This window comes from Gadus morhua, chromosome 10 (genome assembly GCF_902167405.1).
Source record: "Gadus morhua chromosome 10, gadMor3.0, whole genome shotgun sequence".
NCBI lineage: Eukaryota > Metazoa > Chordata > Actinopteri > Gadiformes > Gadidae > Gadus > Gadus morhua.
In genome coordinates this window covers 15297313-15322571 of record NC_044057.1, presented here as the reverse complement: position 1 = coordinate 15322571, position 25259 = coordinate 15297313, and the positions used below count along the sequence as shown (strand labels likewise).

General features: G+C 42.6%; 4 protein-coding genes and 1 pseudogene across 9 annotated transcripts in view; all 5 read left to right on the top strand.

Moving 5' to 3' along the window:
* Positions 1-25259, top strand: part of LOC115552445 (protocadherin alpha-C2) — a 196850-nt gene that overhangs the window by 95187 nt on the left and 76404 nt on the right. Inside the window, exon 1 of one of the 6 annotated variants that reach the window (XM_030368560.1) lies at positions 4265-6803. The exons of 3 other annotated variants lie outside the window; for them this stretch is intronic. In XM_030368560.1, the coding sequence (XP_030224420.1) occupies positions 4419-6803 (2385 nt within the window). In that variant the 5' untranslated portion in view covers positions 4265-4418. Of the gene's footprint in view, positions 1-4264; positions 6804-14852; positions 17484-21583; positions 24050-25259 lie in introns of those variants that run through there. 2 more of the 6 variants (XM_030368558.1, XM_030368568.1) reach the window with 2 other exon arrangements.
* LOC115552448 (protocadherin alpha-9 pseudogene) lies at positions 1069-3710 on the top strand (annotated as a pseudogene).
* Positions 7500-10208, top strand: LOC115552457 (protocadherin alpha-2-like). The gene has a single exon (XM_030368600.1). It carries the CDS (start codon positions 7626-7628, stop codon positions 10023-10025), a length of 2400 nt encoding a protein of 799 aa, XP_030224460.1. The 5' UTR covers positions 7500-7625; the 3' UTR covers positions 10026-10208.
* Positions 10933-13942, top strand: LOC115552449 (protocadherin alpha-3-like). Its single transcript, XM_030368593.1, has one exon. It carries the CDS (start codon positions 11363-11365, stop codon positions 13841-13843), a length of 2481 nt encoding a protein of 826 aa, XP_030224453.1. The 5' UTR covers positions 10933-11362; the 3' UTR covers positions 13844-13942.
* Positions 18116-21076, top strand: LOC115552454 (protocadherin alpha-3-like). The gene has a single exon (XM_030368598.1). It carries the CDS (start codon positions 18279-18281, stop codon positions 20688-20690), a length of 2412 nt encoding a protein of 803 aa, XP_030224458.1. The 5' UTR covers positions 18116-18278; the 3' UTR covers positions 20691-21076.

Sequence of the window (25259 nt, the reverse complement as noted above, 5' to 3'; positions counted from 1 at the left end):
TCTACAGTTATTCTATTTCTATAATGAATACCATGCCTTGAAGGCCTTTTCCTCTTGGTATACCAATCACATATAAAAGACAGAAATAATATAACCTAATGTGTTCAACTGGCTAAAATTATGTAATTGGTCACTTAGGTGGATTTTCTTTAAAGAGGTTTTGGCTGACATACTTGGCTGTATGTGGTGATGAATACAATCTATATTTTAGTTCTTTGAAAAGAAGAGAATACTTAATGTAAAAGACTAAAATATTGGCCAATTGTACTACGGAAACCTAGTTATTGCAAATAGGGAATGCACTAATCTTTTACAGATAGAAACATACTCTTCGTTGTTCAGTTCATTATGTCTAGGAACTTAGTAGTTAATTTCATTGCGTTTGCAGTGGTACAGACATGGCTAAGAGGTAGCTGTGATATCAAGAATTTGTTTTTCGATTGGCCAGAGACGTGTGACATGTTCCAAACATGCCCATTTTGGTTCTTATGGACCGCTGTCCATGGGCCTGAACCATCCCTTCCTGAACCTTCGGGTCCTGAACCAGTGGGTTCTGAATATGATGGGTCTGAACCAGCTGCATGTGTTCTGTCTGCTGCTGCAGGGGGACGTGGTTCCACTCAAACAACATAGAAGCAATGGAGATATTACCTTCCATGATGTGCCATCTGATGATTTTTTTTGTTATCATGATGCCTTAACATTTGACTGAATCTGTTAGCTGTTCAGGTTTAAAAGATGGGCAATCTGCAAAAATGGCCTCATCAATGCAGCTCTGTACATTTCTAAAAAATCTCTGACTGGCCACGCTGATTTTTCAGTGTTGAATTTTGTTGTTTGGCATTGGATGTACCTGAGAAAAATCACTTCGTAATAATATTGATTTGTTTCCTGTTTGCAACGTGCCCCTGTTTAATTACATGTGGCTTATTTTGCTACAATTGGATTGACAGATGTGAATGTTTGATACACTTCTATCAGGTGACCAGAAGGGGGCATTATAGACCATAACATTGAACGATTTGTAACAAGTGTTGAGGCCACTCCCCGGCTCACGACGACTCTCTGGGCTTTGTTACCAGAAACGCAGAAGGAAATTGAACTGCAAGGCAACCGTCATTTCACTATTACTGCTAAGAAGGGCATGTACACTCGTTGGATGTACTTTCTTTCCCTGGATTACTTTGGATGATTTCTCTGATTTTGATATATGTTTTGGTCGTGCCGTATGGTACTATGTCGGTATCTATTCTAAGGAGCTCCGTTGGTATACACATAGCGATTGTGTTACTGGATTTGTGTTGTACAGCAGCGTCCGGACAGCTCTCCTACTCCGTTTCTGAAGAGGCAAACCCCGGGACGTCTGTTGGAAACCTAGCAAAAGATCTGAACCTCAACCTGCAGGAATTGGATTCGCGTAGGTTTCAGATTGTCGCTGGTTCAAAGAAGAGGCATTTCGAGGTGGATTTAAAGACTGGGGTTCTCTTTGTCAAAGAACGGATCGACAGGGAGGAGCTGTGCGCCAAAGCTCGAAAATGCACCGTAAACGTGGAGGCAGTCATCAACGACCCTCTAGAACTTCATCGATTAGAAGTGAATGTTTTAGACATTAATGACAACGCACCATTTTTCACAGAGGTGTCACAGTCTATTAACATCGCCGAGAGTACTATTGCAGGAGTAAAATTCGGCCTTGTAGAGGCATTAGATTTAGACATTGGCAAGAACGGCGTGAATACATACAAGCTCAGTCCTAATGATTACTTTTCGTTGGATATTCATAAAGGGGGAGACAGTCCGTCTGCTGAGTTAGTTCTGCAGAAGCCTCTAGACCGAGAGAAACAGGCTCTGATAAAGCTCACGTTGACCGCAGTAGACGGAGGAAATCCTCCTAAATCAGGAACGTCACAAATAATTATTAATGTGTTAGACAACAATGATAATCTTCCAGTATTCGGTAAATCACTGTACAAAACACAAATTATAGAAAATGTGCCTTCGGGAACAACAGTAGTCATCCTCGAAGCAACAGACGCAGATGAAGGTGTAAATGGCGAAATTGAATATTCACTCAGGAGTAAAGGCCAGGATCTAATTTTAGATTTATTTGATATTGATTCTAAAAGCGGTGCAATAACAATAAAAGGTCAAATAGACTTTGAAGAAAACTCTGCGTTTGAGATCCACGCCCAGGCCAGTGACAGAGGCCAGCCTCCGATGTCAGCCCACTGTAAAGTACTCGTAGAGGTAGTGGACCTCAACGACAACGCCCCGGAGATTACCGTGACGTCACTAATGACGGCGGTGAAAGAGGACGCTAAAATAGGCACCGCTATTGCTCTTGTTACCGTTCTTGACAAAGACGATGGTATAAACGGTGTGGTAAAAGCGGTCATCGCCAATGATCAACCATTTAAACTTCAGACGAACTACAAAAACTATTATTCCTTAGTAGTAAACGGACCTCTGGACAGAGAGACCGTCGCCCAGTACACGGTGACTATTATAGCCACTGATGAAGGGTCCCCGCCTCTCTCGGGCACTGCCGCCGTCACTGTTCACGTTTCTGACGTCAACGACAACGAGCCCCGATTCAAGGAGCCCGTGCTGAACGTGTACGTTAGAGAGAACGGGCCGGTGGGGGTCGTTGTTAAGACGGTTTTTGCGGTTGACGCTGACGTCGATCAAAACGGTCAAGTGAAGTATTCGTTTTTACCGAGCAGTAGTTCACCTTTGCCGCTTTCTTCAATGATGAATATCAATGCGGAAACTGGAGAGGTTTCATCTATTCAATCATTTAACTACGAGGAATTAAAATCGTTTCAGTTTAAAGTTCAGGCCACGGACTCTGGAGTCCCTCCCCTCAGCAGTAGCGTGACTGTTAACGTTTGTATCCTGGATGAGAATGACAACAGTCCCGGAATATTACCCCCCTATTCTGAACACGGTTCCGTTAACAGTGAGAACATTCCCTACTCTGCTGAAGCGGGATACTTTGTGGCTAAAATCAGGGCCGTAGACGCAGACTCTGGTTACAATGCACTGCTTTCTTATCACATTTCTGAACCCAAAGGAACCAATCTCTTTCGGATCGGAACCAGCACCGGTGAAATCAGGACTAAGAGACGGATGAGTGACAATGACCTGAAAACTCACCCGTTGGTTGTGTTGGTTTGTGATAACGGAGAGCCCTCCCTGACTGCTACTGTGTCTATTGATGTCGTTGTGGTTGAAAACACAGGAGACCTTCAGACTCAGTTCAGACACGTGCCGCTAAAGGAGGACAGCTTCTCTGCTTTAAACCTGTATTTGCTGATCGCCATTGCGTCGGTGTCAGTGATCTTTCTACTGAGTCTCATCAGTTTAATAGCAGTCAAATGCCACCGGACAGACAACAGTTTCAGCAGGTACAGCGCCCCAATGATCACCACCCACCCTGACGGGAGCTGGTCTTACTCTAAATCTACTCAGCAGTATGACGTGTGTTTCAGCTCAGACACGCTGAAGAGTGACGTAGTAGTGTTCCCTCCTCAATTCCCGCCTGTTGATGGAGAACTTATCAGTATAAACGGAGGAGACACTTTAAGCAGGACTCAGACTTTACCAAACAAAGATAAGGTAAGAGCAACAACTTACGTCATAACATTCGACTGGGCGTTTTTACTTTTCTCATGATCTAAACTGTTTTGCAGCAAATCTCAAGGCATCAAATCCATGTCATTCTAAACTTTACTGCATTATAAACCTTTTTTCTTTAACATATTTTTAATGATTTATTATTATGGAGTAAATAAGGCTCCTTCGTCAATGGCTATGGTGGCCACTGAATGGACCACTGTCCTTGGTGCTGAAACGGTATTCAATAGGCTTGTAACCGCGTTCCGCTAGACTGGAATGATTCATCCTCATAATGGAGCACAATAATTTGTTGTTGAAAATGTAGGCCTACTGCATTTGAATGTGATGTTAGCAGTTTCATTTACTCGCTGGAGGCCTGTAATTTATTCCTCAAATATCAGAGTTCAAGCAACTTGATAAGGCTTATGAAACCCATTTTTCTGTCAGATTTCATACATTTTGAACGTCGCTGAACAGTTAATCTGGTATTCCAAGAGAATGGAAAATCCATTCTCTGGTTGTTTTGGAAAATGTACTGTACTTGCGTCAAGTGTCCACAAGGGGACATTGTAGACCATAACATTTCGACGACTGTAGTTCTATGTGAAACTCCACCCAGGTCTGAGAGACGACTGCGTTTCTCCGGGCTTTGTTACAAAGACAAGCAGAAGGATAAAGAACTGCGGCCGTTGTGTTGGCATTGCTCCTGAATATACATCTATATTTGAGGGACGACTTTTCCAGGAACAACGGGCTAAAGCGATATTTCGACCCATTTTCTGTTCGTTTCGGATGGAATTATGTCACTGCATATGAGGAAAAGGAGGTGTATTTGGATATATCTGGCGGTTACGCTTTTCGGATGCTTTTGGAAAACTGTGTGCGGGCAGCTTTCCTATTCGGTGTCCGAGGAGATAAAAGCAGGCACTTCCGTTGGAAATATTGCTAAGGATCTAAACCTCAATGTTCAGGATCTGGAATCCCGTACGTTTCAACTCGTTTCTGGCTCAAAGCGAAAATACTTTGAGGTGAATCTCAAGACTGGTTCTCTGTTTATCAATGAAAGAATCGACCGTGAGGAGCTCTGTGGAAAGGCTACGAAGTGCACCGTAAACATAGAGGCCGCGATCAATAATCCGTTGAAATTGTATCATTTAGAGGTCAATATTGTAGATCAAAATGATAATGCACCCTTTTTCGTAGAAAATGTACAATCCCTCGACATCCCAGAAAGTACTCTAACCGGAGCCAAATTTGCACTTATTGAAGCCTCTGATTTGGACGTAGGTAAAAACAGTGTAAGTACATACACGCTCAGTCCAAATGATTACTTTACTTTGGAAATACATAAAGCAGGTAAGAGTGTGTCCGCCGAGTTAGTGCTTCAGAAGGCGTTAGATCGGGAGAAAGAGGCCCTTATTAAGCTCACACTGACAGCAGTTGATGGGGGAAATCCTACCAGATCAGGAACATCACAGATTGTTATTAACGTTTTAGATATAAATGATAACCGCCCGGTTTTCAGTAGTTCATTGTTCAAAACGCGGATTTTGGAAAACTTGCCTCCTGGAACTAAAATAATTATATTAAATGCAACAGACGCAGATGAAGGTGTGAATAGTGATATTGAATACTCACTTAGAAGTAAAGGCCAGGATGACATATTTGATTTATTTGATATTGATTCTAAAAGCGGCGCAATTTCGATCAAAGGTCCAATAGACTTTGAAAAAAACTCTGCGTTTGAGATCCACGCGCAGGCCAGTGACAGAGGCCAGCCTCCAATGTCAGCTCACTGTAAAGTACTCGTAGAGGTAGTGGACCTCAACGACAATGCTCCGGAGCTCACCGTGACGTCATTAATGGATACTGTAAAAGAAGACGCTAAAATAGGCACCGCTATTGCTTTGGTCTCCGTTCTCGACAAAGACGATGGAAAGAACAGCGTAGTGAGGGTTGTGATCGCGAACGACGTGCCATTCAAGTTGGAAACGAACTATAAAAACTATTACTCGCTGGTAGTTAACGGGCTCATCGACAGAGAGACGATTGCTCATCACAATGTTAATATCGTAGCAACTGATGAAGGTACCCCACCTCTTTCCAGCTCCACCGTTGTCACAGTGCACGTGGCTGACGTTAACGACAACGAGCCCCGTTTCACGGAGACTCTGATGAACGTTTACGTCAAAGAGAATAGCCCAATAGGTGTTTTTATTAAAACTGCGTCGGCAATTGATGTTGACGGGGGACAAAACGGTCAGATAAGTTACTCACTTTTGACAAACAGCGTTTCCTCAATACCTCTCTCTACAATGGTCAATGTTAATTCAGAAACTGGCGATATTGTCAGTCGCCAATCTTTCGACTATGAAGAGTTAAAAACGTTTCAATTCAAAGTTACGGGCACAGACTCCGGTATTCCTCCCCTCAGCAGTAACGTGACAGTGAATGTTTTCATCCTGGATGAGAATGACAACAGTCCGGGGATTTTAGCCCCCTATTCTGAACACGGCTCCGTTAACAGTGAGAACATTCCCTACTCTGCTGAAGCGGGATACTTTGTGGCTAAAATCAGGGCCGTAGACGCAGACTCTGGTTACAATGCACTGCTTTCTTATCACATCTCTGAACCCAAAGGAACCAATCTCTTTCGGATCGGAACCAGCACCGGTGAAATCAGGACTAAGAGACGGATGAGTGACAATGACCTGAAAACTCACCCGTTGGTGGTGTTGGTTTGTGATAACGGAGAGCCCTCCCTGACTGCTACTGTGTCTATTGATGTCGTTGTGGTTGAAAACACAGGAGACCTTCAGACTCAGTTCAGACACGTGCCGCTAAAGGAGGACAGCTTCTCTGCTTTAAACCTGTATTTACTGATCGCCATTGCCTCAGTGTCAGTGATCTTTCTACTGAGTCTCATCAGTTTAATAGCAGTCAAATGCCACCGGACAGACAACAGTTTCAGCAGGTACAGCGCCCCAATGATCACCACCCACCCTGACGGGAGCTGGTCTTACTCTAAATCTACTCAGCAGTATGACGTGTGTTTCAGCTCAGACACACTGAAGAGTGACGTAGTAGTTTTCCCTCCTCAATTCCCGCCTGTTGATGGAGAACTGATCAGTATAAATGGAGGAGACACTTTAAGCAGGACTCAGACTTTGCCCAATCACGAGAAGGTAAGACACATGAACGTTCATATTTGATTATTCTGTTGATGCATTTACTGTCTGTATTGGATCATCCTAATCCGAAACTACGTTATGCTGTCCCATCTGAAACAATACTTTAAAGACCTAGCTATTAAACAAATGCAGCTAATGGTTATATCTATTCGATTCGATAATGAGGAGTGTTATACAAATGAACAAATATTAACGGCTATCAAATAAAATGGTTATTAACCTATAGTAACAATAATCATCTTCATGATCACAAAACTTCTCATGATTATTATTGTTGTTTGTATAATGAAGGTATTATAGAGGTATTGTTGTTTCGTAAATGGTTGACACGTTACTTTTATTCATGAACAACAAATACGTGAATGTGCCTTTGCATTTTTGGTGGGCATATTTGCTTCCAAAATAAATTGCCATGGGAGAATTCACATTAGCATAGTTTAGAAAAAAGATTATTCTGACATTTTCGACACATCCCCGTTATTCTTAATCCATTAATTAACGCGTAACAATTACATGGAACAAAAAAATAATCTCGTTTTCCATATGGTTGGTCACATTACCATTATAGCCCGTTGTCACATAGCTTTTTCTGAACCTTTATTTCCTCATGACAGACACGTGGTGTCGCTTGAGACCGTGGAAAAATATAGAGGTATCAGACTCCTCCTCTGTTTAACCAAAGTCGTCAGTGTGTAGTGCTTTGTGGTCCAGGAAACATTTGGATGAAGTCGTAGGAGAAGGGTTGGACCGTGGCATGAAACTGGATATTCCTCATGTTTCGTGGATCGAGGATTTATCTATTTTGATACTTTGGCGATGGCTGCATTGGAACGATACGATCATGTGTGGATTGTACTTTGCGTTCTGCTTTGTTTCTGTGAATGGTCCGTTGCACAGATATCCTACTCTGTTTCCGAAGAGGTGGACAAAGGAACCGTAGTCGGGAACCTCGCCAAAGATTTAAACCTCATTCTCCAGCAATTACAATCCAGGAATCTTGAAATCAATTCGGGTTACAAAACTCAGCATTTTCAGGTTGATTTGAAAAGTGGATTTCTATATGTTGACGAGAGGATAGACCGAGAGGAGCTTTGTCCTAACACGGTAAAGTGCTCTTTAAACGTAGAGGCCATGTTAAGTCATCCGCGAGATCTTCGTAGAATAGAAATTGATATTCTCGATGTAAATGATAATTCACCATATTTCATGGAGGAAGACAAGATAATTGATCTGACTGAGTCATCATATCCCGGGGAGAGGTATCCATTGCCAACTGCTCATGATGTTGATATAGGTAGTAACACTGTAAAGGCGTATAAATTGACCCCCAACGAACATTTTTCTTTAGATGTTCAAAGCAGTGGAGATGGCAGTCTGTCTGCTGAGTTGGTTTTGCATAAATCATTAGACAGAGAGAAACAGGCCGTAATCACACTGACTCTGACCGCTGTAGACGGTGGTAAACCTCCCAGATCGGGGACATTGCAAATAACCGTTAACGTGATGGACGTGAATGACAACACTCCCGTGTTTAGTCAATCCCTCTTCAAAGCGCAGATTGTTGAGAATGCTGAAATAGGAGCCACGTTATTAACTCTCAGCGCTACTGACCTCGATGACGGGGTGAATAGTGAGCTTCTCTACTCGTTTGCAGCAAAGGGGCGCGTAGACCCCAGTGATAAATTCTCCCTCAACGAAGAGACCGGTGTTATCACAGTAAAATCAAACATTGATTTTGAGGAAAATCAAGCTTATGATATTCGTGTCCAAGCAAAAGATAAAGGTACGCCTCCTCGTATTGGACATGGTAAGGTTTTGGTCGAGGTGATCGACATAAATGATAATTTACCGGAAATAATTGTCTCATCTCTTATGAATCAGGTTAAAGAAGACGCTGAATTAGGTACAGTCGTGGCTTTGGTAACTGTGACAGATAGAGACGGAGGCAAAAATGGCCATGCAAATTGTAGAATTACTGGCTCTCTTCCTTTTAAACTGAAGTCAAACTATAAGAATTACTACTCTTTGTTGGTTGACGGTGCTCTTGATAGAGAGAGCGTTTCTCAGTATGACGTCACAATCACAGCTACGGACGAGGGGTCTCCACCTCTCTCTAGTACCAATGTGATCACCGTCCACGTTTCTGATGTTAATGACAATCCACCGCGTTTTCCTCATCCGGTCATAAATGTTTATGTGAAAGAAAACAGCCTGACGGATCAAGTCATTCATACAGTAAGCGCTACTGACGCAGATTTAGGAGAGAATGCAAAAATAACGTACACTATAATTAATGAAGTGTCCATGCCTGTGTTATCAATGGTTAATATCAACTCAGATACTGGTGAAATAGTTTGCCTTCAGTCTTTTAATTATGAAGAAAAAAAAACATTTCAGTTCAAAGTTAAAGGCATCGATTCTGGAGTTCCTTCACTGAGCAGTAACACCACTGTCAACGTTTTCATCCTTGATGAGAATGACAACAGTCCCGGGATTTTAGCCCCCTATTCTGAACACGGATCCGTTAACAATGAGAACATTCCCTACTCTGCTGAAGCGGGATACTTTGTGGCTAAAATCAGGGCCGTAGACGCAGACTCTGGTTACAATGCACTGCTTTCTTATCACATCTCTGAACCCAAAGGAACCAATCTCTTTCGGATCGGAACCAGCACCGGTGAAATCAGGACTAAGAGACGGATGAGTGACAATGACCTGAAAACTCACCCGATGGTGGTGTTGGTTTGTGATAACGGAGAGCCCTCCCTGACAGCTAGTGTGTCTATTGATGTCGTTGTGGTTGAAAACACAGGAGACCTTCAGACTCAGTTCAGACACGTGCCGCCAAAGGAGGACAGCTTCTCTGCTTTAAACCTGTATTTGCTGATCGCCATTGCGTCGGTGTCAGTGATCTTTCTACTGAGTCTCATCAGTTTAATAGCAGTAAAATGCCACCGGACAGACAACAGTTTCAGCAGGTACAGCGCCCCAATGATCACCACCCACCCTGACGGGAGCTGGTCTTACTCTAAATCTGCTCAGCAGTATGACGTGTGTTTCAGCTCAGACACACTGAAGAGTGACGTAGTAGTGTTCCCTCCTCAATTCCCGCCTGTTGATGGAGAACTGATCAGTATAAACGGAGGAGACACTTTAAGCAGAACTCAGACTTTGCCCAATCACGAGAAGGTAAGAATAGAACACATCATATTATAAGTCACAACTTTTTTTTTCTTTTTCTTTTCTCAACTACCCCTCATCAATGATGACCATGAAAGCACTGAACATGACCTGTAAAATGTATTTGTTATGATTTTAAGGTTTCTACTGTTAATGAATACCATGCCTTGAAGGTATTTTCCCCTTGGAACACCAATTGACAGAAATAATGTAACCTAATGTGTTGAACAGGCTATAATGTAATTTGTCACATAGGGTTGATCATTTTTGAAGAGGTGTTGGCTGACAATAATTCGCTGTATGTGGTAATGATTACAACTTGTATTATATTATATTGCTGTGAAAATGAAGAGAATACTTCATGTAAAATACTAAAATATTGGCCAATTGTACTACGGAAAAATAGTTGCATAATTGCATAGTAATTGCAAATACATGAAATCGTTTTTCCAGATAGTAACGTGCATTGCCTGTTCGCTGAATAGGTAATGTAATTGTATATATTAATGTTTGTTGCAAGATACTTTAGTTTGCAATTTCGTTGCGATTGCAGTGTTACAAACATGGCCAACAAGAAGCTGTGATATGATATAGCATTCTTTCGATTGCCCAGAGACATGTTATACGTTCCAAACAAGTCCCAGTTAATGCTTATGTACCACTGTCCATGGTCCTGAACATGCGGGTCCTGAACATGCGGAACCTGAACCAGGGGGTTCTGAATATGCTGGCCCTGAACGAGCTGCATGCGTTTTGTCTGCTGCTGGGGACGTGGTTCACCTCAAACAACAGTTAGGTTTGAGAAAGTGGAGATTTAACCTTCTATGATGGGTCATTTCATAACATGGTTGTCATCTTAAAGCCTCACACTTGACAGAGTTTTAGGTGTGTTAGCTATTCAACGTTAAACGATTAGAATTCAAATTATTTCTGTACGGCAACGTGGAAATATTTACTGTGCTGCATTTGGTTGCTTGCCATTGGAAATCACTGGGAAAATCCCCTAGATTCATATTGATTTGTTTCCTGTTTGTATCGTGTCTTTGTTTACTTGGAAATGGCTAACTTGGCAACGTTTAGCATGATAACTGAGAAGGTTCGATTCACGCCTATCAGGTGACCAGAGGGGGGCATTATAGACCACAACATTGAAATAATTTGAGCGTAAGCTGAGGCCACTCCCCGGCTCACGACGACTCTCTGGGCTTTGTCACCAGAAACGTAGAAGGAGAATGAACTGCAAGGCATCCATCGTTTCATGCTAAATAATTAGAAGGCCATCGATCGATGGATTTGTTCTATTTTCCTGGATTACTTTAAAGGATTTATCCGATTTTGAATTACCGTTTGGCCGCGTCGGATGGTAGCCTACAATGTCTGTATCTATTCAAAGGGTCTCCGTTGGTCTACACATAGCGATTGTGTTACTGGATTTGTATTGTACAGCAGCGGACGGACAGCTCTCCTACTCCGTATCTGAAGAGGCAAACCCCGGGACTTCTGTTGGAAACCTCGCGAAGGATCTGAACCTCAACTTGCAGGAATTGGATTCGCGTAGATTTCAGATTGTCACCAGTTCAAAGAAACGACATTTCGAGGTAGATCTAAAGACTGGTGTTCTCTTTGTCAAAGAACGGATCGACAGGGAGGAGCTGTGCGCCAAAGCTAGAAAATGCATCGTAAACGTAGAAGCAGTTATCAACGATCCTTTAGAACTTCATCGATTAGAAGTGAATGTTTTAGACATTAATGATAACACACCGTTTTTCACAGAGGTGCTACATTCTCTTAACATCGCCGAGAGTACTGTCCCAGGACTAAAATTCAGCCTCGTGGAGGCATCCGATTTAGACATTGGCAAGAACAGCGTGAATACATACAAGCTCAGTCCTAATGATTATTTTTCGCTGGATATTCATAAAGGGGGAGACAGTCCGTCTGCTGAGTTAGTTCTGCAGAAGCCGCTGGACCGAGAGAAACAGGCTCTGATAAAGCTCACGTTGACCGCAGTAGACGGAGGAAATCCTCCTAAATCAGGAACGTCACAAATAATTATTAATGTTTTAGACAACAATGACAATCCTCCGGTATTCAGTAATTCACTGTACAAAACACAAATTGTAGAAAATGTGCCTACAGGAACCACAATAGTCATCCTCGAAGCATCAGACGCAGATGAAGGTGTAAATGGCGAAATTGAATATTCACTCAGGAGTAAAGGCCAGGATCACATTTTAGATTTATTTGAAATTGATTCTAAAAGTGGTGCAATTTCCGTTAAAGGTACAATAGACTTTGAACAAAACCCTAGATTTGAGATCCACGCCCAGGCCAGTGACAGAGGCCAGCATCCGATATCAGCTCACTGTAAAGTACTCGTAGAGGTAGTGGACCTCAACGACAACGCTCCGGAGATCACCGTGACGTCACTCATGAACGCAGTGAAAGAGGACGCTAAAATAGGGACCGCTATTGCCCTGGTCACCGTCCTTGACAAAGACGATGGTATAAACGGTGTGGTAAAAGCGGTCATCGCCAATGATCCACCATTTAAACTTCAGACGAACTACAAAAACTATTATTCCTTAGTAGTAAACGGACCTCTGGACAGGGAGACCGTCGCCCAGTACACGGTGACTATTATAGCCACTGATGAAGGGTCCCCGCCTCTCTCGGGCACTGCCGTCGTCACTGTTCACGTTTCTGACGTCAACGACAACGAGCCCCGATTCACGGAGCCGGTGCTGAACGTGTACGTTAGAGAGAACGGGCCGGTGGGGGTCGTTGTTAAGACGGTTTTTGCGGTTGACGCTGACGTCGATCAAAACGGTCAAGTGAAGTATTCGTTTTTACCGAGCAGTAGTTCACCTTTGCCGCTTTCTTCAATGATGAATATTAATTCAGAAACTGGAGAGGTTTCATCCATTCAATCATTTAACTACGAGGAATTAAAATCGTTTCAGTTTAAAGTTCAGGCCACGGACTCTGGAGTCCCTCCCCTCAGCAGTAGCGTGACTGTTAATGTTTGTATCCTGGATGAGAATGACAACAGTCCCGGAATATTACCCCCCTATTCTGAACACGGCTCCGTTAACAGTGAGAGCATTCCCTACTCTGCTGAAGCGGGATACTTTGTGGCTAAAATCAGGGCCGTAGACGCAGACTCTGGTTACAATGCACTGCTTTCTTATCACATTTCTGAACCCAAAGGAACCAATCTCTTTCGGATCGGAACCAGCACCGGTGAAATCAGGACTAAGAGACGGATGAGTGACAATGACCTGAAAACTCACCCGTTGGTGGTGTTGGTTTGTGATAACGGGGAGCCCTCCCTGACAGCTACTGTGTCTATGGATGTCGTTGTGGTTGAAAACACAGGAGACCTTCAGACTCAGTTCAGACACGTGCCGCTAAAGGAGGACAGCTTCTCTACTTTAAACCTGTATTTGCTGATCGCCATTGCGTCGGTGTCAGTGATCTTTCTACTAAGTCTCATCAGTTTAATAGCAGTCAAATGCCACCGGACAGACAACAGTTTCAGCAGGTACAGCGCCCCAATGATCACCACCCACCCTGACGGGAGCTGGTCTTACTCTAAATCTACTCAGCAGTATGACGTGTGTTTCAGCTCAGACACACTGAAGAGTGACGTAGTAGTGTACCCTCCTCAATTCCCGCCTGTTGATGGAGAACTGATCAGTATAAACGGAGGAGACACTTTAAGCAGAACTCAGACTTTGCCCAATCACGAGAAGGTAAGAATCAAACACATACTACAAATCACAACTGTTGCATGCTTGAAAATGGGCAATTCTCACCAGAGTTTCCACTTACAAAAGTTTTTCCGCTATTAAGCAAATGCATTTGCATCATTTCTAGTCTCTTTTCTAAACCTCCCCTCATCAATGTTGCCCATGAAAGCCCACAACATGACCTTTACCATGCATTGGTTTTGAATCATGCTTTCTACGGTTAATATTTTTGTACAATCAATACGATGCCTTGAAGGCATTTTCCTCGTGGTAGACCAATCACACGTAAAATACAGGAATAATATAACCGAAAGTGCTCAATTGGCTATAATTGTGTCATTTGTTACCTAGGGTTGTTGATCTTTAAAGAGACGTTGGCTGACAATACTTCACTATATGGTAATGAATACAACCTATATTTTAGTTTGGTGAAAAGAAGATAATACTCAATGTAAAACACAAAAATGTTGGCCAATTGTACGAAGGAAACATAGTTATTCCAAATAGCGCATGCAATCGTTTCGTACGGATAGAAACGTGCATTGCCTGTTGTTTAGTTTCTGTTTAGCGTTCCCAACGCATCCGCATTGTATTTTATTTTATAGACCGCTAGCCATGGTCCTGAACATGCGGGTCCTGAACATGCGGGTCCTGAACCAGTGCGCTCCGAATATTCTGGACCTAAACCAGCTGCATGTGTTCTGTCTGCTGCTGCAGGGGGACGTGGTTACACTCCAACAACAGTTAGTTTTGTGAAACATTGGAGATGTTACCATCCATGATGTGCCAACGGATAAAAATGGCTGTTACTTTGAAGCCTAATCAAGTTTCCAGTCTGTTAGCAGTTCACTTTGAAAGAATAAGCTACCTGCAAAAATAGCCTCATCCCTGTAGTTTATACATTTCAAACACTGTCGGTCGGGCCACTTGGTAATCTGTTTCGTGTTGCATTTGATTGGTTGGCTTTGGAAAGAACTGAGAAGAATCACATAGTATAAATGGTTACTTGATTCCCGTTCGTATCGTGTCTTCGATAGTTGGAAATGGCTAATTTGGCAACGTTTGGAATGACAGCTGTGAACGTTCAATACACTTCTATCAGGTGACCAGAAGGGGGCATTATAGACCACAACATTGAAAGAATTGGAACGTAGGGCTGAGGCCACTACCCGGCTCACGACGACTATCTGGGCTTTGTTAACAGAAACGCAGGAGGATAATGAACTGCAAGGCATCCATCGTTTCCCTATAAATAATTAGAAGGGCATGTACACTCGTTGGATTTACCATATTTTCCTGGATTACTTTGGAGGATTTCTCTGATTTTGACATATTGGCCGTGTCGGACATGCATGGTACTATGTCTGTATCTATTCGAAGTGGCTCCGTTGGAATACGCATAGCGCTTGTGTTACTGGATTTGTGTTGTACAGCAGCGTACGGACAGCTCTCCTACTCCGTCTCTGAAGAGGCAAACCTCGGGACGTCTGTTGGAAACCTCGCGAAGGATCTTAACCTCAACATGCAGGAATTGGGTTCGCGTAGGTTTCAGATTGTCACCGGTTCAAAGAAGAGGCATTTCGAGGTAGATTTTAAGACTGGTGTTCTCTTTGTCAAAGAACGGATCGACAGGGAGGAGCTGTGCGCCAAAGCTAGAAAATGCACCGTAAACGTAGAGGCAGTCCTCAACGATCCTCTAGAACTTCATCGATTAGAAGTGAACGTTTTAGACATTAATGATAACGCACCATTTTTCGCAGAGATGTTGCAGTCCCTTAACATCGCCGAGAGTACATTCCCAGGGAAGAAATTCGGCCTTGTAGAGGCATCGGACGTAGACATTGGCAAGAACGACGTGAATACATACAAGCTCAGTTCTAACGATCATTTTTCGTTAGATATTCATAAAGGGGGAGACAGTCCGTCTGCCGAGTTAGTTTTGCAGAAGCCGCTAGACCGAGAGAAACAGACTCTGATAAAGCTTACGTTGACCGCAGTAGACGGAGGAAATCCTCCTAAATCAGGAACGTCACAAATAATTATTAATGTTTTAGACAACAATGATAATTCTCCAGTATTCAGTAAGTCACTGTACAAAACACAAATTATAGAAAATGTGCCGACAGGAACAACAGTGGTCATACTTGAAGCAACAGACGCAGATGAAGGGGTAAATGGCGAAATTGAATATTCACTCAGGAGTAAAGGCCAGGATCTAATTTTAGATTTGTTTGATATTGATTCTAAAAGTGGTGCAATAACAATAAAAGGTCCAATAGACTTTGAAGAAAACTCTGCGTTTGAGATCCACGCCCAGGCCAGTGACAGAGGCCAGCCTCCGATGTCAGCTCACTGTAAAGTACTCGTAGAGGTAGTGGACCTCAACGACAACGCTCCGGATATCACCGTGACGTCACTCATGACGGCGGTGAAGGAGGACGCTAAAATAGGAACCGCTATTGCTCTGGTTACCGTTCTTGACAAAGACGATGGTATAAACGGTGTGGTAAAAGCGGTTATCGCCAATGACCCACCATTTAAACTTCAGACGAACTACAAAAACTATTATTCCTTAGTAGTTAACGGACCTCTGGACAGGGAGACCGTTTCTCAGTACACGGTGACTATTATAGCAACTGATGAAGGGTCCCCGCCTCTCTCGGGCACTGCCGTCGTCACTGTTCACGTTTCTGATGTCAACGACAACGTGCCCCGCTTCACGGAGCCGGTGCTGAACGTGTACGTCCGAGAGAACGGGCCGGTGGGGGTCGTTGTTAAGAGGGTTTCTGCGGTTGACGCTGACGTCGAACAAAACGGTCAAGTGAAGTATTCGTTTTTGCAGAGCAGTGGTTCACCTTTGCCGCTATCTTCAATGATGAATATTAAGTCAGAAACTGGAGAGGTTTCAGCCCTTCAATCATTTAACTACGAGGAATTAAAATCGTTTCAGTTTAAAGTTCAGGCCACGGACTCTGGAATCCCTCCCCTTAGCAGTAACGTGACAATTAACGTTTGTATCTTGGATGACAATGACAACAGTCCCAGGATACTACCCCCCTATTCTGAACACGGATCCGTTAACAGTGAGAACATTCCCTACTCTGCTGAAGCGGGATACTTTGTGGCTAAAATCAGGGCCGTAGACGCAGACTCTGGTTACAATGCACTGCTTTCTTACCACATCTCTGAGCCCAAAGGAACCAATCTCTTTCGGATAGGAACCAGCACCGGTGAAATCAGGACTAAGAGACGGATGATTGACAATGACTTGAAAACTCACCCGTTGGTGGTGTTGGTATGTGATAACGGAGAGCCCTCCCTGACAGCTACTGTGTCTGTTGATGTCGTTGTGGTTGAAAACACAGGAGACCTTCAGACTCAGTTCAGACACGTGCCGCTAAAGGAGGACAGCTTCTCTGCTTTAAACCTGTATTTGCTGATCGCCATTGCGTCGGTGTCAGTGATCTTTCTACTGAGTCTCATCAGTTTAATAGCAGTCAAATGCCACCGGACAGACAACAGTTTCAGCAGGTACAGCGCCCCAATGATCACCACCCACCCCGACGGGAGCTGGTCTTACTCTAAATCTACTCAGCAGTATGACGTGTGTTTCAGCTCAGACACACTGAAGAGTGACGTAGTAGTGTTCCCTCCTCAATTCCCGCCTGTTGATGGAGAACTTATCAGTATAAACGGAGGAGACACTTTAAGCAGGACTCAGACTTTACCAAACAAAGATAAGGTAAGAGCAACAACTTACGTCATAACATTCGACTGGGCGTTTTTACTTTTCTCATGATCTAAACTGTTTTGCAGCAAATCTCAAGGCATCAAATCCATGTCCTTCTAAACTTTACTGCATTATAAACCTTTTTTCTTCAACATATTTTTAATGATTTATTATTATGGAGTAAATAAGGCTCCTTCGTCAATGGCTATGGTAGCCACTGAATGGACCACTGTCCTTGGTGCTGAAACGGTATTCAATAGGCTTGTAACCGCGTTCCGCTAGACTGGAATGATTCATCCTCATAATGGAGCACAATAATTTGTTGTTGAAAATGTACAGCATTTGAATGTGATGTTAGCAGTTTCATTTACTCGCTGGAGGCCTGTAACTTATTCCTCAAATATCAGAGTTCAAGCAACTTGATAAGGCTTATGAAACCCATTTTTCTGTCAGATTTCATACATTTTGAACGTCGCTGAACAGTTAATCTGGTATTCCAAGAGAATGGAAAATCCATACTCTGGTTGTTTTGGGAAATGTACTGTACTTGCGTCAAGTGTCCACAAGGGGACATTGTAGACCATAACATTTCGACGACTGTAGTTCTATGTGAAACTCCACCCAGGTCTGAGAGACTACTGCGTTTCTCCGGGCTTTGTTACAAAGACGAGCAGAAGGATAAAGAACTGCGGCCGTAGTGTTGGCATTGCTCCTGAATATACATCTATATTTGAGGGACGACTTTTCCAGGAACAACGGGACCAAAGCGATATTGCGACCCATTTTCTGTTCGTTTCGGATGGAATTATGTCACTGCATATGAGGAAAAGGAGGTGTATTTGGATATATCTGGCGGTTACGCTTTTCGGATGCTTTTGGAAAACGGTGTGCGGGCAGCTTTCCTATTCGGTGTCCGAGGAGATAAAAGCAGGCACTTCCGTTGGAAATATTGCTAAGGATCTAAACCTCAATGTTCAGGATCTGGAATCCCGTACGTTTCAACTCGTTTCTGGCTCAAAGCGAAAATACTTTGAGGTGAATCTCAAGACTGGTTCTCTGTTTATCAATGAAAGAATCGACCGTGAGGAGCTCTGTGGAAAGGCTACGAAGTGCACCGTAAACATAGAGGCCGTGATCAATAATCCGTTGAAATTGTATCATTTAGAGGTCAATATTGTAGATCAAAATGATAATGCACCCTTTTTCGTAGAAAATGTACAATCCCTCGACATCCCAGAAAGTACTCTAACCGGAGCCAAATTTGCACTTATTGAAGCCTCTGATTTGGACGTAGGTAAAAACAGTGTAAGTACATACACGCTCAGTCCAAATGATTACTTTACTTTGGAAATACATAAAGGAGGTAAGAGTGTGTCCGCCGAGTTAGTGCTTCAGAAGGCGTTAGATCGGGAGAAAGAGGCCCTTATTAAGCTCACACTGACAGCAGTTGATGGGGGAAATCCTACCAGATCAGGAACATCACAGATTGTTATTAACGTTTTAGATACAAATGATAACCGCCCGGTTTTCAGTAGTTCATTGTTCAAAACGCGGATTTTGGAAAACTTGCCTCCTGGAACTAAAATAATTATATTAAATGCATCAGACGCAGATGAAGGTGTGAATAGTGATATTGAATACTCACTTAGAAGTAAAGGCCAGGATGACATATTTCCTTTATTTGATATTGATTCTAAAAGCGGCGCAATTTCGATCAAAGGTCCAATAGACTTTGAAAAAAACTCTGCGTTTGAGATCCACGCGCAAGCCAGTGACAGAGGCCAGCCTCCAATGTCAGCTCACTGTAAAGTACTCGTAGAGGTAGTGGACCTCAACGACAATGCTCCGGAGCTCACCGTGACGTCATTGATGGATACTGTAGAAGAAGACGCTAAAATAGGCACCGCTATTGCTTTGATCTCCGTTCTCGACAAAGACGATGGAACGAACAGCGTAGTGAGGGTTGTGATCGCGAACGACGTGCCATTCAAGTTGGAAACGAACTATAAAAACTATTACTCGCTGGTAGTTAACGGGCTCATCGACAGAGAGACGATTGCTCATCACAATGTTAATATCGTAGCAACTGATGAAGGTACCCCACCTCTTTCCAGCTCCACCGTTGTCACAGTGCACGTGGCTGACGTTAACGACAACGAGCCCCGTTTCACGGAGACTCTGATGAACGTTTACGTCAAAGAGAATAGCCCAGTAGGTGTTTTTATTAAAACTGCGTCGGCAATTGATGTTGACGGGGGACAAAACGGTCAGATAAGTTACTCACTTTTGACAAACAGCGTTTCCTCAATACCTCTCTCTACAATGGTCAATGTTAATTCAGAAACTGGCGATATTGTCAGTCGCCAATCTTTCGACTATGAAGAGTTAAAAACGTTTCAATTCAAAGTTAGGGGCACAGACTCCGGTATTCCTCCCCTCAGCAGTAACGTGACAGTGAATGTTTTCATCCTGGATGAGAATGACAACAGTCCCGGGATTTTAGCCCCCTATTCTGAACACGGCTCCGTTAACAGTGAGCACATTCCCTACTCTGCTGAAGCGGGATACTTTGTGGCTAAAATCAGAGCCGTAGACGCAGACTCTGGTTACAATGCACTGCTTTCTTATCACATCTCTGAACCCAAAGGAACCAATCTCTTTCGGATCGGAACCAGCACCGGTGAAATCAGGACTAAGAGACGGATGAGTGACAATGACCTGAAAACTCACCCGTTGGTGGTGTTGGTTTGTGATAACGGAGAGCCCTCCCTGACAGCTACTGTGTCTATTGATGTCGTTGTGGTTGAAAACACAGGAGACCTTCAGACTCAGATCAGACACGTGCCGCAAAAGGAGGACAGCTTCTCTGCTTTAAACCTGTATTTGCTGGTCGCCATTGCGTCGGTGTCAGTGATCTTTCTACTGAGTCTCATCAGTTTAATAGCAGTCAAATGCCACCGGACAGACAACAGTTTCAGCAGGTACAGCGCCCCAATGATCACCACCCACCCTGACGGGAGCTGGTCATACTCTAAATCTACTCAGCAGTATGACGTGTGTTTCAGCTCAGACACACTGAAGAGTGACGTAGTAGTGTTCCCTCCTCAATTCCCGCCCGTTGATGGAGAACTGATCAGTATAAACGGAGGAGATACTTTAAGCAGAACTCAGACTTTGCCCAATCACGAGAAGGTAAGACACTTAAACGTTCATCTTTAATTATTCTGGCGATTTGCATTTGTTTGTATTGAATTACCCTCATCAGAAACTACGTTATGCTTTCCATGGTGCTGAAACAATACCTTAAAGACTTTGCTATTACACAAATGTAGCTATATTTTCTATCTATTCTATTTGAAAATGAGGAGTGTTATACACATGAACACATATTATGCGTTTGATAATGTTGAATGTATTACTGCATTATAAGCACAGGGTCGCCAAGTGTTGCAATTTGAGTCACTTAAGTAGCGTTGCTTCACACGGTGCAAACACAACAGACTACAACGGCCACCAAATAAAATAATAATTAGCAATAATAAAAATCATATTCATGATCACAAAACTTTTCATGATTATTATTGTTGGTATTATAGAGGTATAATAGAGGTATTGTTGTTTCGTAAAAGGTTGACACGTTACTTTTAGTCATGAACAACAAATAGGCCTATACGTCAATGTGCCATTACATAGCAATTGTATAATTCTTATTAGCATAGTTTAGAAAAAGATTACACTGACATTTTCAACGCATACACTTTATTATTAATCCTAAATGAATGGTAAACAAAGTAAACAATATATCAATATGCTGTCTTTCTGGAAAATGTTTAAGTGAAAAGCCAATCGATTGACGTTAACTATAATAAAGAACCAACGCTAGATCTCTTATATTCCTCCATTTTTATAACACATAATTATTTTTTTCCATATGGTTGGTTACATTAACATTATAGCCCGTTGTCAGATACCTTTTTATGAACCTTTATTTTCTCATGGCTTACACGTGGTGTCGCTGGAAACCGTGGTAAAATATAGAGGTATCAGACTCCTCCTCTGTTTAACCAACGGCGTCAGTCTGTAGTGCTTTGTGGTCTGAGGAAACATTCGGATGAAGTCGTAGCAGAAGGGTTGGAGCGTGGACTAACGTTGGATATTCCTCATGTTTCGTGGATCGAGGATTGGTCTCTCATGACATTTTGGCAATGGCAACTTGGCAACGATACGATCATGTGTGGATTGTACTGTGCGTTCTGCTTTGTTTCTGTGAATGGTCCGTTGCACAGATATCCTACTCTGTTTTCGAAGAGGTGGACAAAGGAACCGTAGTCGGGAACCTCGCCAAAGATTTAAACCTCAATCCTCAACAATTGCAATCCAGGAATCTTGAAATCAATTCGGGTTACAAAATGCAGTATTTTCAGGCTGATTTGAAAAGTGGATTTCTATATGTTAACGAGAGGATAGACCGAGAGGAGCTTTGTCCTAACACGGTAAAGTGCTCTTTAAACGTAGAGGCCATGTTAAGTCATCCACGAGATCTTCGTAGAATAGAAATTGATATTCTCGATGTAAATGACCATTCTCCATTGTTTTTGGAAGAAGTAAAGATAATTGATATGACTGAGTCCTCATATCCTGGTGAGAGGTATCCATTGCCGTTTGCTCGCGATAGTGACACAGGCAGTAACTCGGTAAAGACTTACAAATTGAGCACGAATGATTATTTCTCCTTAGATGTTCAAAATAGTGAGAAACAGAGTCTTTCTGCTGAGTTGGTGTTGCAGAAATCATTAGACCGAGAGAAACAGGCCGTAATCACTCTGACTCTGACCGCTGTAGACGGTGGTAAACCCCCCAGATCAGGGACACTGCAAATAACCGTTAACGTAATGGACGTGAATGACAACACTCCCGTTTTCAGTCAATCTCTCTACAAAGCGCAGATTGTTGAAAACGCTAAAATAGGAGCCACGTTATTAGAGCTTAGCGCTACTGACTTGGATGACGGTGTAAATAGTGATATTATCTATTCGTTTACAGGACAGGGACATAAAGACAGCGGTGAACACTTCATACTTAATCAAGAGACTGGTGTAATCACAGTTAAATCTCAAATAAATTTCGAAGAAAATCAAGCTTATGAGATTCGCGTGCAAGCGAGAGATAAAGGCACTCCTCCTCGTATTGCACATGGTAAGGTTTTGGTAGAGGTCATCGATATAAATGATAATTCTCCAGAAATAATTGTCTCATCTCTCATGAATCAGGTTAAAGAAGACGCAGAATTAGGCACAGTCGTTGCCTTGGTGACTGTGACAGATAGAGACGGAGGCAAAAATGGACATGCAAATTGTATAATTACTGGCTCTGTTCCTTTCAAACTAAAGTTAAACTATAAGAATTACTACTCTTTGTTGGTTGACGGTGCATTTGATAGAGAGAGTGTTTCTCAGTATGACGTTACTATCACAGCAACCGACGACGGGACTCCACCCCTCTCAAGTACCAATGTGATCACCGTCCACGTTTCTGATGTTAATGACAACCCTCCACGTTTTCCTCATCCGGTCATAAATGTTTATGTGACAGAAAACAGCCCGACAGATCGAGTCATTCATACAGTAACCGCTACTGATGCAGATGTTGGTGAAAATGCAAAAGTAACATTCGTTATAATTAATAACGCGTCCTTTCCCGTGTTATCGATGGTTAATATCAACCCGGAGACTGGTGAAATCGTTTGCCTTCAGTCGTTTAATTATGAAGAAAAAAAAACTTTTCAGTTTAAAGTTCAAGCCACGGACTCTGGAGTTCCCCCGCTTAGCAGTAACGTTACTGTTAACGTTTGTATCCTGGATGAGAATGACAACAGTCCCGGGATTTTAGCCCCCTATTCTGAACACGGCTCCGTTAACAGTGAGAACATTCCCTACTCTGCTGAAGCGGGATACTTTGTGGCTAAAATCAGGGCCGTAGACGCAGACTCTGGTTACAATGCACTTCTTTCTTATCACATCTCTGAATTCAAAGGAACCAATCTTTTTCGGATCGGAACCAGCTCTGGTGAAATCAGGACGAAGAGACGGATGAGTGACAATGACCTGAAAACTCACCCGTTGGTGGTGTTGGTTTGTGATAACGGGGAGCCCTCCCTCACAGCTACTGTGTCTATTGATGTCGTTGTGGTTGAAAACACAGGAGACCTTCAGACTCAGTTCAGACACGTGCCGCTAAAGGAGGACAGCTTCTCTGCTTTGAACCTGTATTTGCTGATCGCCATTGCTTCGGTGTCAGTGATCTTTCTACTGAGTCTCATCAGTTTAATAGCAGTCAAATGCCACCGGACAGACAACAGTTTCAGCAGGTACAGCGCCCCAATGATCACCACCCACCCTGACGGGAGCTGGTCTTACTCAAAATCTACTCAGCAGTATGACGTGTGTTTCAGCTCAGACACACTGAAGAGTGACGTAGTAGTGTTCCCTCCTCAATTCCCGCCTGTTGATGGAGAACTGATCAGTATAAACGGAGGAGACACTTTAAGCAGAACTCAGACTTTGCCCAATCACGAGAAGGTATGTAAGGGGCTAATCAGCCACATTTTTCATTTTGTTTAAAAGGTTAAATATGATATATTTGTTCTGTCTTTACAATGTTATACCGCTTTTGTGATGCCACTTCGAGGAGCAAGTAGAGGGATTCTGTGACGTAATATTATGTCCTGATCAAGAAACATCCTGTAGGATTTATTTAGCTTGCTCTCCGAAAGTGTTGTCGCATAGTTTGGGTAAGCATATGTGCTTTTCATCTTCCCATTTTGCTCAATGTAAAACAATTCCGGACTGTTGATGTAGAACTGATAAGTATAAATTATAACCGGAGGAGACACTTTAAGCAGAACTCTGAGATTACCAAATACAGAGACAATAGGACGTATGAGCCTTCACGTTTTATTTTGCTGGTGATTTGAACATACTGTTTGCCTTGGATCATCCTCTTCTGAAATTACGTTATGCTGTCCATGGTACTGAATCAATACTTTGAAGTCATGGCTGTTGGATAAATTCAGCTCTTTCTTCTATCTATTCAGTTTGATAATGAGAAGAGTACACACAAACAAATATTATTGCTTTTAAATTGTTGAATGTATTACTGCATTATTAGCATAGGCTACTGTTGCAATTTGATTAGGGATCTTTCACACGGTACATGTAAACACAGCTGTCTACAAAGGCAACCAAATAATATAATTATTAATAATCATAATCGTAATCACGATAATTCTCATGTCTATCTTTGTTATGCATTAGAGGTATTGTTATTTCGTTAACTGTTGACACATTACACTTAGTTGTGAACAGCAAAAACGTAAATGTGTAGTTCCATTGTTGAAGTGCCTATTTGCTTCCACTATAGGCATTGGCAAGTATATGCATTAAACTAAAAATTACTAAGACATGTGCCACAAATTCTCGTTGTTATCAATCCTAAATTAAGATTAAACAACCAATGAAGATGCTGTCTTTGTGACATTTTTTCAAATTAAAAGCCAATTGACTGACGTTAAATATGATGAGGAACAAACGTTAGCTCACCTGTATTCCTATATTTGTATAATATATAATATTATAGGTTACACGAAACAAACAAGTATTATTTCCTTCGATATAGAGTTCGGCACATTAACTTAACAAACCGTTGCAATTTTTTTTTTCTGAAATTGTATTTGTTCATAACAGACACGTAGTGTCGCTGGAGACCGTGGTAAAACACGAAGGCGGGAGG

Bases quoted from the DNA above. Each gene is read 5' to 3' on its own strand.
- LOC115552457 (XM_030368600.1), top strand. From the start codon at position 7,626: ATGGCTGCATTGGAACGATACGATCATGTGTGGATTGTACTTTGCGTT.
- LOC115552449 (XM_030368593.1), top strand. From the start codon at position 11,363: ATGTCTGTATCTATTCAAAGGGTCTCCGTTGGTCTACACATAGCGATT.
- LOC115552454 (XM_030368598.1), top strand. From the start codon at position 18,279: ATGTCACTGCATATGAGGAAAAGGAGGTGTATTTGGATATATCTGGCG.